Source organism: Neophocaena asiaeorientalis, unplaced genomic scaffold, assembly GCF_003031525.2.
Source record: "Neophocaena asiaeorientalis asiaeorientalis breed wild unplaced genomic scaffold, Neophocaena_asiaeorientalis_V1.1 scaffold127, whole genome shotgun sequence".
In the NCBI taxonomy this organism is placed as follows: domain Eukaryota; kingdom Metazoa; phylum Chordata; class Mammalia; order Artiodactyla; family Phocoenidae; genus Neophocaena; species Neophocaena asiaeorientalis.
Genome location: NW_020175414.1, coordinates 5,461,203 through 5,472,852, shown reverse-complemented (window position 1 = coordinate 5,472,852; position 11,650 = coordinate 5,461,203). Strand labels below are relative to the sequence as shown.

Here is an 11,650-nt window from a genome sequence, read left to right as displayed (position 1 = left end):
CCCACTTTTTGTAATTCTTTTAAAGTCATGTGTCAAGAATGCAGAGCTGTGGGCAACAACTCTTCAGAAGTTTTATAAGTTTGTTTAATCCTTCCCTTGCAAGTGTCAGAGAGAGAAGCGTTCCAGTTGGCCAGTGTCAGTAGCGCATTAACAGATCAATGCACTGAACCTGGAAAAGCCTGATTAGTGTGACAGGTCTCATCTAAAGAACCATATGTACCTTATCCCAGTGGAGTTCACAGTAGCATAATTAAATGAGAAGTAAAAGTCATAACATTATTGCTTCAAGTATTTCAGGGTATTGAAGCATTGCTTTGCTTCCAGAAATACTTAACCTTGGAAATACGTCGAATACTGTTATACTTCCTGAGATGAACAGACCTCTATATTAAGATTCTTTTATATATATTTTTTTAACAGATATTCGGCGAAGTCTCAGTCCAGCGTCTCAGCCTGTTCTGAAAGTTTGTAACCATGGTAATAAACTGTATTCATAAATTGCACATTCTCCTTATCTACTTTTATCCTCTTGATCTGTGATTTTAGTAGGTTGCTCTGAAGTTCTCGAGTTTCAGTATGACTAAAATAGTAAAAATGTGTGGATGTACATATTTGCGATGCGATTGTGCACTCATATTTTCCATCCTTCCATTATTGCCTTGAGGTAGTGTCGAGGATTCTTGTTTCAGGTCTCAAGTGCACGTTTTACTTTTAATATTATTATTTGAAGTTATCTCACACATTTCTGATCAGTGTTGTCCAGTGTATCCTTTCAAAAGCATTGTGCTTTCTTAGAACTATTTTAAGTAGTGGATTTGCTTTACATTAAGATACAATTTGAAATATTGAATTGTTGCCTGTTTTACTGTACCATATTTGCCAGTACAGTGTGAAACACTGTGACCAGCATTTTGGCAAAATCTTTAATACAGGTGAGCTTCACGTGATATTATTGTGGCGGGATGTGCTAGAATCACTAAAAAGAAGGTGAGTTAACTTAGTCTCCAATATTTATCTGAGACTGACTCCTTTCAGACATCTCTAACTGGCTGCTGAACACGCAACCTCATGGAGCCCTCTTCCTGTCTTCAAGATGCCATTTTGTGTTGATTGGGTTTTGTTTACTTTGGTTCCCTTTCCCTCACTGTTATGTATTACAGGGTTCTGCTTACCTTTCATAGTCAAAGTCAAATTCATCCATCGTGATTGCCGTTTATTCAGTGAGATTGTTACCAAAGTTTACCAGATTTAGAAATGAAAAGATACTTGACAGATTTTTTTCGAGAGTTGTTTTGGGTACAGATGAATTACGTTCTAGAAGTATTAATGTCTGACTGAGTAGAGAAACTTAAGTAGAATTTCTAGGATAACATAAAAAAGAGTATGCGGTAAATAAGAAAAAGACATGAATGTAATGATCTTTTAATAGCTGTGTAGATCCTTACTGCTCAAGGTAAAGTATACATGCTTAATAAATGAGAGAAAAGGTAAAAATCTACACCAAAATTTTAAATAGATCTTTTGACTTTTTTCAATAGTATGTTTTTATTGTTTTGCCTTTTCCTAGTCTAACAATAGGAAGAAAAAATTGTAATAAGTCAGAAAAATTCATTGTGGATAATTAATCCCTAGCTTTGGTTTATTATTTAGAGTCATTGTGATATACTAAATAATGGCAAAAACTGTAGAGGACAGAGAAACTCAGAGAGGCTGAAAACTTTCTTAGAGTACAGAGCTTTTTAGTGACACAACCATAATATAGTTTTGATTTCCATCATGTTTCTTGTTTGATTGAATATAGGTACTTAGATTTTTAAATTATTATTATCAATACAATATATGAAATAAACAACTCAGCCCCCATTGTAAGTCATTAAAGAAAAGACCCACAGCCATGATATGATATGATTATAATGGCATACATATACCCATGCTGTGTTTAATTTAAAATAAATATTTTGGCCATTATGCAGGGGGAAATTATTTAAGATAAGTTTGTGTACTGGCCTTGAGAAACACAGTCCTTCTGTGACTGTAATGTCAGTAAAGTATCCAGGCTACAAAGTTTCATCTATAATTGTAAATTGTGATACTTTTGGTCCAGATGAAAAAAGCAGGTGAGCATTACATTTCTGTCTCTACCAAGGCCAACGTACTATCGTAAGTTCTAAGGCTTTTGTGATAATTAAGCAAGTAGATTATACAGCAAACCAAAGGAGATATGCCATAAAGATCAAATTCTCCGTTCTAATAAAAATGTAGTGGATTAAAATATTTTAAAAACTTATTTTCATTGATATTTCTTTTGTTTTCCCTTTATACTTCTAACCAAGTGAAAAATATTCAAACCACCAGACTAATCTTTAAGGGTTGTATGTATAAAGATAGATTTATCCGACTAGACATTGAAAAATGCAGAATTTGGTTAAGGACATTGCAACAAGCATCATGCATATTTTTTAGAAAAAGATGACATTTCAGAGTTCATTTTGAAATCTTTTTCTAAAAATTAGTGTGTTTTCACTGAAAGTACTAACCCTACAACTGAACTATGCAACTGAAATGTAACATGGAAACCCCGTTTATTTTTTAATTTGCTTTCATGTACTTAAACAAAACTAACACCTGATATTTATATTTTCTAAAAATATATAGTAGTTGATATTATCTCATTAGTTTTAAAAGATATGTGAGATTTTCTACAATTATTTTAAATTTGTTTGCATCCTAAATAAAATAATAATATTAATAGTAATAATAATAAGTTAATATTTACTGTTACTTTGCTTATTGAGTTATTTAAGTTAAAAGCCAAGCAATATGTTGAAATGCTTTATACATATCCCATTTAATCTTCTCAATAATCCTATCAGATAGTCAATGTTTTTATCTCTATTTTATAGTCAAAAATAACCAAGGATTGAACAGGTCTGATAGTTTGTGTCCAGTCCTATGACCAAATTTCAAACCCAGGTCCATCTGACTTTTGAGTCCAAGCTCTTAATCTCTCTCCCACGTCGTGCTCTGAATACAACTGCTTGAATCCCTATCTTTTCCTCTTCCCATCATCTGGGTGAACCACGTGTGTACATTTTTTTCTCTTGTGACATAAGTTCGAGCTATTGAGATACACCCTCACACCCTTTCAGAGGTTTTCTAGCCTCTGGTCTATCTTCTCCCTTGTTCTCAGATTGAACCACTAGATAGCATTCTTTTCTTTATCTGAGGCTTGGATTACAAGGATAAACCACCTTCTTGAATGAGGACCACTATTTATTTCTTTTAATAAACTCTCTATTAAAAGATCTAAATTAATCTAATAAGTTTATACTCTGTTAGAAAGATCATGGAAATTTTAGATTATAAATATAGACTTAGACTATATATGTGTGTGTGTGTAGAGAGAGAGAGAGAGAGAGAGAGATCATCTTTTATTGCAGAATGAGAAAATCCTGATAAAGTATCCTGTGAGACCTTGGGGCTAAAATATCACGGAATATATTTTGACAAAAGATGACCTCAAAAGTACAATATTCTAACTCCAGAAATTGTACACACTGAATAATTCAGCCCTTGTGTTGTGCTCCAAATCTCTACCCAAAATACTTTGGTTAAAACCTTTCCCTGTTTTATCTTTTGCTTTGTCTGTTAAGACCTAGGAAGAAATTAATTATTTGGTATTTTTCCTTGCTAAACCTTCACTCATTCATTTATTTAGCAAAATGTATTAAGCACTTGCTGGGCACTTAATATGTAGTGATTCCCTCTAAGAATCCACTATCCAGTTGAGAGACAGATGAGCAACAATTCTCATATATCTGATTAATGCCAAGATAGCGGTAATGCACAGAGCTTTTGGAACACCAAGAAGTCTGAAAGACCAATCCAGACTTTACGAGGACAATTCAAACTTGGCTTCTAGAAGGACCTGAAATCAAAGCTAAGTTTTGAAGGATAAGTAGAAATGAGGCAAAACCCTGAGGGCAAGCGTGAGTGAAGAAGCAGAAGCAGCATGCACACACTTTCCCAGGAGGTCTTTTCTGAACCTTAGTCTGAACCCTGTAAAACTGTATGCTCTTATAAGCACCTATATGCTCTTACTAGCACCCTGGTTTTTCCTATTATGCAACACACGTTTGCCTTAAAATGTTCTTATTCAGTGTCTGCCACACTACTCCTGAGTCCCATCAGGGTGCAGACAAGACAATAAAGGAGGGTTTCTGGCTTGTTTACTGCTGTAACCCCAGTTCTTCCACGGGTTGGTGCCCGACACATGGATATTTAGTAAGAATGTGTTGAATGAACAGACATGCTTATGTTTAGGCTTGCATAGAACAATTAGTGTACATTGAGCAAAATCGGGTCTGCGGTTGTCACCCAAATAAGTAGGACTTAGTATGCCAATTGCTAAAGCTCTATCTGTAGCTAGAAGGAGTTATCCTTCTCATCTTCTCCCTAATATGTTATCTGTCATCAAAAGGAGCTATTTGATCATCACAGGTTTGAAGGTTGTTGCGTTAGATGTGAAGGGTTAGGCTCAATCTTGATTGGATTATTTACTCCTTAGCAGTGGAGAGTTACTTATTAATTAGATTTCTTTCCCTTGCTTAATCAAGCAAAGTTTAACAACAGTAAATAAATGAAAGCATCTGCTAATGAGTACAGGGCATTATCTCATTTCTTTACTTAATACAGCGCATTTGAAATCTAAAGATTTTCTATAGTTTGTAGAAAATAGTAAGTCAAGGTAATCAAAGTTTTTATTAACGCATTTTAATAAAATCATACCATATTTGGGTGTTGGTGAATCAGTGTTAGTGAATCACCTGGCCTGGTTAAAAATAAAGGACCAGATAGGGAATAAGTATATTGAGAGTCTGATGCCAGACCAAGAACTTGGACTACTGAGGTTTTTGAGCAGGAAAATGACAGGTCTGAGCAGTTTGTATGGAGTCAAAGTGACAAATGTTAGAGAGAAGAAAGAATCGAAAGGACTTTGTAGCCGCTTTGAGCCGACATGGTTTGGCTGCAAGGAATGGGGAGAGTTAGAGAGCTGATCAAGGTGCGAGGGGAGAAGCCAAGTCTAGAGCTCTGTGTTGATACCCTCACAAAGACTTGCTAACACTGCATAAGCAGATGAGTTACCTGCAGGAAATCTTCAAAGCTGGAGAATGCAAGTCAAGGACTGAGCCTTAGGAATGGACACAGGTGAGTAACAGAGTGAGTGAGAGACAGAAAAAGGATGAAGATGGGAAGGACTGCATAATAGTGGAGCCTACATTTTGAAGGTTGAAAGAAGACTTTCAAGGACTTGGTATGACTCCAAGTCCTTGAAATGACTTGGTATGACTCCCATTTCTTTTCCTTTGGTTGTTTCTTTCTTTTTTTCTTTATAAAACTGAGTGGTATTAGCACTGAGTGACTAGTGTTTTTCAGGGTACAGTGATTTCTACTCTCTTCAGGGACTTCTTTTCCCTTGTAGACTCTGTAAAGTGTTTGTGACAAAGCTTTCACAAATATGAATCGTTCGGCCACACCTTATGGTGCATCTGCCTGCAGTTTGATTGCATCTCATTAGATGGTTCTCTTTTCATTAAGTGGTACAGTGGGATTTTTTTTTTTAATTAACTGGATATAGAGTAATCAGAAAGAATTCTATAAACTATATGCAATTAAAATCCCTAATGATAAAACTATTTAACTGTGACAAAATAAGATAAAACATAATCAAAATTTTAGGCAAACAAGGATTACTCATTTTCAGTGAGCATCCATAACCTAAACAAAATCTTGCTATATTATCTTTACACCAAATCAATTCTTAATAGCCTTAATTTGGATTTGATTATCTATTTTGACTTTTCCACTTATGTATGGAGCTTTGAGAGATTTTTATAGAAATAAGATTGTATTGCCTCCAGGCACAGCTGCTCTGCCACTCCAAGACTGGAAGTCAGAATTAAATGTGAAGCTAGGTAGATATCTTTGAATTGGCATTATTTCCCACAAAATAACACTAAGGGGGGGCGCACAAGACAGGCTTTGTTGTTGATATATTAAAACTTCACACACAACCATCCCCCCTCCCGGCTTGACTCAGCCTTGGGTCCCCTTATTTCTTGACCTACCTTTTTCCGAAACAGCAAGAATTTGTCTTGAGGCAGAATTATGAAATTTGTAAGGTTTTCAGTGGTGTCTATTGAGCACTAACTACCATAAGGCTTTTCTGAAAACAGTGAGGACGACACCAAACCAGTCTTTGTCTAGAAAACCTTATCTATCAAAGTAGTAAATGGTGACAACTACCATTTCCATTTTTTTTTAACTGTATCCTATTTTAAAGTAGAAAGAGCATAAAGGATAATATAGTCAAATTATATGATTTTGCTAAATGTCATTGGCTTATTTTCTTGAGAATCTTTTTTGTTCTCTTTCTGATGAATTTGTGCCTGCCTAAGGAAGGGAACTATTAAAATACTAATTGTTTTTGACACCCTTACACTTGGGCTTTCAAGCAGAATTAAGTACTACCTGTAAGTGTCAAAAGACTTAAACATTTTTTAAGGAGACTTTTCTAGCCCACGAATATAAAACAATTTGGGTGATTTCACATTTTATTCAAACATCAGTCTCTGCTATTTACTGTGTAGTCAAGCAAAAGGAAGAACAAACTCAGCAGGGCTCCTGCCTGGGTAAGGATGCCCTGTGGGTAGACAGAAAGGCCTTTCTAATTTATAGTCAGGGCAGGACAACCTTTTGGCTAGTCATTGTCAAACAGACTCTTAAGCATGAACAGGTTAGAAAGTTCTCAAGTAGTGAGGACCTCAAGTTGTTTTAAAAGGACATTTATGCAAGAAATAGCAAATGCCTCTCATTTAATGAGTACTCACAGATGTAAGTTGAAGGCTGAGACTAAATTGAGTGAAAGGAGATAAAGAACTCTTGTATAAGAAAAGTTATGTCCTTGACTTCTCTGAAATAGTTGTTATGATTAATATGTCTCTTGTTCTGTTTGTGTTACACAGTGGACTATAATTGTTATCTTTAAATTTTGGGGCCCATTCTAAATCTCTCCTTTTCTTATAGCATAGGTTCAGAGTCTGGATTTATAAGGAGTCAATGGATAGACTCTAGAAGCTCCCTTAACTCTGTACTTTCATTTTAGATTTTGTGCTTGGGCATATTTTTTTTCCTGCTCAAAGGATCTGTTGATTTTATCAAATTCTCCAAAGAATAAAAAATAATTATTTTATTGTTTTATTACTGGTTTGTTACAAATTTTCTCTATTTTTACAGGTTACATTTTTATGCATATATACATGACATGTTTTCCCCATTTGTGACTACGTCAATAAGAGTCTAGTTCTCAAATGACTTTTACTGTTATTTTTTTGTCATTTGAAAACTAAACTTTCATTGACATAATCACAAATGTGGAAAACATATCGAATGGTTGGTGGATCTACAATTTTAGTGACAAATAAATTGTTTAGGATAAACAGTTAAGGTCCAGTGAACTTGTGCTACTGTGGAGGTTCACTCAGGAGGCAGGGAGGGGAAGACATCACCTGTACCCAGGACTGTCATTAGTCCTGCTAGATCTACCAGGCAGGAAGGTGTGTGTGCAGGGCTCACTGGGTTATGCAGCTGGGAAAGAGCAGTCTCCCAGAGGCCAAGAGAAAAAGCAGTCAGCAAAGCCACAGGCTTCAGAAAGGCCAGGTAAGGAAAGGATGGAGGAGCGCCCAGGCACAGATTGGATTGAAGGGCACAGGTGTCACTGTTCACCTCTGGAAGAGCAGCTGTGGTAGAATAGTAGAGACTGAAGCCAGACAGTGTTGGCTAGAGTAGTGGAGGCTGTCCTTTCTAAAAGCCTGGGTATGAAAGAATGAAACAAAAGGGAAATAGCTGGAACTAGAACAGGTTGTAGTTCAATGAAGGGGTTGTGTTTCTTTGCCTTTCGTGTGGCTCTGGCTTTACTGTCTGTATTCTGAAGGGAGGGATGAGTGTTTGGTTGGGCAATATTGAGGGTGAGGTTGCTGGGGGATGGGATGGGAGAGCACAGATGCGGAGCACCTGGACGGCGGAAAGAAAGGATATATGGAGAGAAGTGGATACAAATATTGAGTAAGGGAGTTTGGAGGTCTCACGTGATGAAGTCTTTTTTTCTCTGAGAACTAGGATATAAGGTCTCCTCCTGAAAGTGACAGTCTCTGGGTGAGGAAGGAAGGCAAGGGCAGTGGAGAATGGCTTGTCTCCTAGATGGATTGTGAGAGGTTACTGCTCAGGGAGATGCAAGATAATTTTTGCATCAATGGCCCAGCTGAAAAAAGAGGCTATTACTTGTGTAATAATAGCTGTCCGTAAAGTCTGAGGGAAAGAAAAGTAGCCCAGGTGCTTCACAGGCCCTGTGACAAAGGGCATTTTGTTCTCCAACTGCCTAAAAGTTCTGAAGGTTAATCTCCAGATGTAACCATAGGGGTCAGCAGTAGGCCAACTGAGTGTGCTTTAGAGCAGGAGTCCCCAACCCCCAGGTCACGGATCGGTACCGGTCCGTGGACTGTTAGGAACCGGGCTACACAGCAGGAGGTGAGCAGCGAGCGAAGCTTCATCTGCCGCTCCCCATGCTCTCATTACCGCCTGAACCACACCCCCACCCACCGTCCCTGGAAAAATTTTCTTCCATGAAACTGGTCCCTGGTGCCAAAAAGGTTGGGGACTGCTGCTTTAGAGCACCAGCCAAGCAGTCATCCCTTTTTTAGAGGATAAGGTATTTCATGTTTTAAAATAGCGTAGCACTTAATTAGGAAAATAATGGACGCTCTGTTGGAACATCTATGCCATCTAAGCACAATGCTGAAACAGTGTGTTTAAGCATTGTTTGGGTGTCATGCTACATATGAGGAAGGCACTCTAGCAGGGATGGTGGGGACCCTAATGCAGCTGGTTTTCCTCTAGGCATGTGCCAACTATATCATGTGTCTGAGATCTTTTCCTACAAAAACAACACTTGGTGCTAAACTCAATATTTCTAAGGTACTACTAGATTTACTTTTATATTTTATTTTATTTGCCCCTCATTAAAGTTCAGTCTGGAGTAGCCACAGATACAGAAACCACTTTTCAAGATTGTCATCAGTATCAGAAATAAAGGTTTTGCCAAGTGCCTGTCAGGTATTGTAATTACTTAAAAAATAGCAATAGCTGTTCTTACTCACTGACTATTTGTGAAAGCATAAAACTAGCCAGATTCTTGAATCCTGTTTATAGAAGCCTTGGGTGATCTGGTCAAACAGTATGACTTGAAAACAGCATGGAGTCAGGCTCGGGCTTTAGAGGCAGACAGGCCTTGGTTTGACTTCTTGACTTAATAAAAGGGTGACCCTAGCAGCTTATTTAACCTTTGGATTTCCTTTTCCTCAGCTGTAAGAGAAATTACACTATGTGCTTCATAGACTATTTGGAAGATTAAATAGGGACTATACTAAAGTACCTACAGTTGAGTAGATAGTTAATAAATTCAATAGATGTTAGTTCCTCCTCATTCTTCCCCTTCTCTGCCTACCTTCCATGATGCATGTGTCAATAGAAAGATTCTAAATTCTTGAGCAAAGTGACAGTAGTATGCAGAATGGGTGTGCTAATTGGAGAGATTGAAATTAATTCTGTTACTATGAATAGTTCCTATACTGCACTTAAAGTGCATTAATTGGTATGAATTAGTTTAGAAAAGAAAAAGACAAAAAATTAAAAGTCTATAGAGACTTTTGGTTTTAAAATAAAATAATAAAGGTATTTTTACCTCCTTTTCCCCATGAGAGTCACCACAAAGCCACAAGGAAAAGGAGTAACGAAAACCAGTGTCAACTTCTATGAAGTCAAGAAATGTTTAACCTGGAACAACCGCATATAAAGACAGGGAAGCAGATGATGCGGGAGAGAGGAAATTGGAATCCAGGTGTATTCATTTCCAAGGCTACCAAACAAATTACCGCAAACTGGGGGCCTTAAAACAACAGAAAATTGTTCTCTCACAATTCCAGAGGCTAGAAGTCCGAAATCAAGGTGTTGGCAGTGTTGGTTCTTCCTGGAGGCTCCGAGGGAGGACCCGTTCCCCCTCTCTCATTTCTGGAGGTGGCTGGCAGTCCTCGGTGTTCCTGGGCTTGTGGCTGCGTCACTCTCATCTCAGACTCCGTCTTCTCATGGCCTCCCTGTGTGTCTCTGTGTCTTCACATGCCCTTCTTATACGGCCACGAATCATTTGGTTAGGGCTCACCCTAATCTAGTGTGACCCCACCTTAGCTTGATTACATCTGCAAAAGCCCTATTTCCAAATAAGGTCACATTCACAGGTACCAGGTGTTAGGACTTCAACATAAATTTTGGGTGACACTGTTCAACCCCCAACAGTGGGGGATCCCAATGAGAAACAGACTGATGTGCTCCTCACAGCATCACATAAGGGCTCAGGAGTCACGGGTGCCAGGAACCACTGACAAGAGGAATGAGACATCCAGCTGAAAGCGGGGGTGATGGCAAAGGAGCAGGTCAACCTCCATCCAGGCAGTATGGCTCCCAAGTCCAGACTTGTGACCCTCCGGCTGCACTTCCCTCCCTTCCTTTCCTCCTCCCCTCCAGGAGGTGGGAGGTACAGATGTTGTTTGGAAAAATTGTGCTGGAAACTATAAATGGGGTGCAAGCCAGAGGTGAGGTACTGCACTGGAAACAGGGGTTACCTGAACACAGAGGTGGATCTCCGGGAGAAAAGAGGAGACGTGAATGGCACAGTCCTCTTCTGGCCCCAGCCACCACTCAGTGGAAGCCAAGCTTATACTCCAAGCAGATGACAGAAGATTTTTCTGGAGATAATGAACAGTCTAGAGAAAAGGCCTTCAGATACTGGCATTACGGGCCCCCTTCCCTCAAAAAATGCTAACTTACTGCAAGAGCATTCCACAGAGAAGCCCACTAGTTAACAAGCCTACTCACACAAATTATTTTCTCTGAAATATTAATTTGGCCCAAGGACTCATCAGCTGACATTTGAGGAAAACATTCAACATGAAAAAAGAAGGGAAACAAACCAGAGGAACTCTTAGTAAACAGAGAATAACACCATAATAATTGCAAAGATGTCAAATATTTCAACGATGAAAAGAATAGGATGATATATGTCATATATATAAGATATATATATGTATAAAAGGATTAGAAACAAAAATCTTTTGGATATGAAAAATATAGTAGCAGAAAAAACAGTACAGGTTTTTGAAAAGCATAAACATACAGAGTTCTAGGGAAGAAAAGGGGGAAAATGTAGAATTTACAGATAATCTGTACAATTTTTATTATATTTTTATAACTATACGACTGTGTACAATCGTATAATTGTATTATGAAGCTTTGGGGACAAGTATGGAAAGAGTGATAGGCAATAGGAAGATAAGAAGCAATTGTTAATTCTAGAAAAAAGTGATATACAGTTGACCCTTGAACAACATGAGTTTGAACTACATGGGTTCACTTATATGCACATTTTTTTTTCAATAGTAAACATTATAATACTACACGATCTGCTGTTGGTTGAGTCCATGAATGCGGAACCACAGTTGGGAGGAACCTCGTGTATGGAGGGCTGACTATAAATCCTATG

General features: G+C 37.9%; 1 protein-coding gene across 1 annotated transcript in view; it reads left to right on the top strand.

Moving 5' to 3' along the window:
* The window catches only part of DIAPH3 (diaphanous related formin 3), a 408,148-nt gene that overhangs the window by 277,013 nt on the left and 119,485 nt on the right, over nt 1-11,650 (top strand). The window contains 1 exon segment of the mRNA XM_024767214.1: nt 421-477. Coding sequence (XP_024622982.1) covers nt 421-477 — 57 coding nt within the window.